At 41.5% G+C, this 3,035-nt stretch overlaps 1 protein-coding gene across 1 annotated transcript in view; it reads left to right on the top strand.

The window, feature by feature from the left end:
* The window catches only part of LOTGIDRAFT_160942 (hypothetical protein), a gene marked incomplete at both ends in the record, with an annotated part of 33,182 nt that extends 32,290 nt beyond the window's left edge, over positions 1–892 (top strand). Inside the window, one exon of the mRNA XM_009056202.1 lies at positions 270–892. Within this exon, the coding sequence (XP_009054450.1) occupies positions 270–892 (623 nt within the window). The remainder of the gene's footprint in view (positions 1–269) is intronic.
* Positions 893–3,035: the final 2,143 nt, after the last annotated feature.

Below are 3,035 nucleotides of genomic sequence, written 5' to 3'. Positions count from 1 at the left end.
ACTTGTTGTCTGAATCATACATAAACTCTGACTGATTCCCCTTACCTACGTAAGCCATTTTATCCCGTGCTTGTGCACACCCATGGCAGTCCACNCTTTTGTATTCATACCTATTGTATCTAAGTTGCTGTTCTGATTAAACCTTAACTTCCTTATGACTTGTCAATCATACAATCATATCATGGTGTCAGAAGTGCCAAAACTTTAGAATCAACGTGAGTTATAATTGGAGATCTGTTCGTAATATTTTCTATCGAAATTCATGAAAGATGCCAAAATTCAACCCACCGGAGCAGTTCAACTTTATCAAACAGATTGGCCACAATGGAAAAGAAGATTTTTGAGGTATCGAACATCTATTAAACTCGGTGTCGAGGAAGGTGCTATACAGGTCAGTTCTCTGATATATGCCATGGGGAATGAAGCGGAGAATACCTTCAGTTCCTTCACTTTTGCTGCCGGGGAGAGGGACGAAGACTTTGATACTGTTTTGCAGAAATTCGAAGCTCATTTTATCCCAAAGCTGAATCACATACACGAAAGAGCCGTATTTAACTCTTCAAAACAACAAGAATCTACCGAAACCTTCGTCAGACACTTGTATGAGATGGCTGAGAGGTGTAACTACGGACAGGAGCAAAAGAAAGAAAATATCAGAGACAGCTTAGTGGTCGGAATCCTGGATAAGGACTTGTCTGAACGACTTCAACTTGAAGAAGCCGATCTCGACACTGCTACTCAAATGGTGAGACAGTCCGAGCTAACTAAAAGTCAAGTCAAGGTCCAGGAGAATGGTGCGACTAATGGTGCAACCAGTTCAGTGGTAGAAGAAGTGTATCGAAGAAAACCACAAAACAAAAGACCTCCGTCAGCTTCGGAAAATTCGTACTGAAACAAACCTCAATTCTCACGCAGTAGGGTATGTAATAATTGTGGTTCACAACATGGAAATAATAGATGTCCTGCTAGAGGTAGGCGATGTCATGGATGCAATCGCTACAATCACTTTAGGAAACGCTGTCGTAGTGCCAGCGGTAAACACTTTGAAGAAGTAATCTCAGATACAGAAGAAACCCATCAGACATTTTTGCTCGGATCCATATGTAGTTCGGAGTGTGATTCGACTTCAAAATGGACGATTCAATTAGAGATGGGAAAAACGGTAATAACTTTCAAAATCGACACTGGAGCTGATACTTCGATTATTTCTGAACAGTGCTATAACGCTCTAAACGTTAAACCCAACCTCGAAGTAGGTAGGTAGATGACAAGTTAACGTTCGCTTCCAGCGGATGCTGATATCGCAAACTAGGTATTCGTAGTAGGTGGTAGTTGGATTGGTTCAAATTGGATGATTCTGTGTTGTTGGTTTGGTTGTTGATTCTTCGTTAGATCTGGTCGGGTCGAATGACATGGCAGTGAAACTCGGCCCTGGATGGTGTGGCGTGAGTTACTCGATCTCCTTCATTCTTCCAAATTCGTTCTATTCATAGTATTTCTTGTTGATTAGTAGTCGAATGGTAGTCGTTGGTTTGGTTTGGTTAGATTATCTGTTATCTGTTGAAGTTTCCAAAGCAAGACTTTATAGTCCTGGTGGCCAATTGGTTTCAGTGGGACAATTTCAAACGATAGTGTGCTATAAAGGAGAAAATTTAACATTTCCTGTCATTCGTGGAAATGTCAGTAATTTGCTGGGCCGAAACCTTATCGAATCTTTGGATTTAGTGAAACGTGTATATGAAATAAACACACGAATATTCAACACTGGTGGACACAGAAACTGTGAACCAGTTAAGATAGTACTTTGGGATGACGCAATTCCATTTAATTTACCAACTGCTCGACGTGTGTCTTTCCCGTTGCTGCCAAAGGTCGAAGCAGAACTTAATCGTATGCAGTCTGAAGACATAATTGAACGCATAACAGTGCCAACAGAGTGGTGTAGTCCGATGGTTCCTGTCATCAAAAAGGTCAAGTCCGAATCTGCGTTGACCTGAAAAAGTTAAACCAGTCCGTCAAGAGAGAGAAATACATACTACCAAATTTAGAAGATGTTGCTCCAAAACTAGTTGGTTGCACTGTCTTTAGTGCATTAGATGCTGCCCATGGTTTTCACCAGCTACCCTTGGAAGAAAAAAGTTCCAAACTGATAACGTTCATTACACCACTTGGTCGGTTTCGTTTCAAACGATTGCCATTTGGTATAACGTCTGCACCGGAAATCTTTCAACGGAAAATGACTGAAATGACTAGATCGGCGCAGCAGTGTGTATGGACGACATCATAATTTTTGGAAGAGATAATGAGGAACATGACACTCGTTTAAACCAAGTTTTCGATAAACTCTCACAAGCTGGTGTGCGGTTAAACAGAGAGAAGTGTCAAATTAGAAAACCTGAAATAACTTACTTTGGTCATATCAACTCGAGCGGTGTCAGTCCAAATCCAAATAAAGTGAAAGCTATCAGTGAACTCCCACCTCCAAAAGACGTTACCGAATTAAGGCGTTTACTAGGCTCCATAAACTATTTGGGTAGATTTCTGGACAATCTTTCGCACACAATCAGCCCAATGACAGAACTTTTGAAGTCAGACGTCGTGTGGTTCTGGGGACCTCAACAGCAAGCTGCGTTGGAAAAGGTAAAAGAAATGCTCACATCAACACCAGCACTAGCCTTCTACGATTCAAACAAACGTACGGTGGTTTCAGCAGACGCAAGCAGCTATGGCATGGTGGAGCTCTTTTTCAACGACAGAATGATGGTGCGCTCAAACCAATAGAGATACCTAATCGGATTAGATCAGTTCATATTAATCACGGATCATAAACTATTAATCCCGTTGATGAACTCCTCCAACCTAAATCAAACACCAATCCGATGTCAATGCTTACTGCTAAGATTACGCCGTTTCAACGCTGTAGCAGAGTACGTTCCAGGTAAAGAGCTAATAATTCCAGAAATGCTGTCGCGCAGCCCACTCTCAGCGGAGGAAGTAACGTCATCGTTAGAAGAAGACATCGAATTATTGGTAAC

This window comes from Lottia gigantea (assembly GCF_000327385.1).
Source record: "Lottia gigantea unplaced genomic scaffold LOTGIsca_27, whole genome shotgun sequence".
Classification (NCBI taxonomy): Eukaryota; Metazoa; Mollusca; class Gastropoda; family Lottiidae; genus Lottia; species Lottia gigantea.
This window is presented reverse-complemented; position numbering and strand designations above follow the sequence as displayed.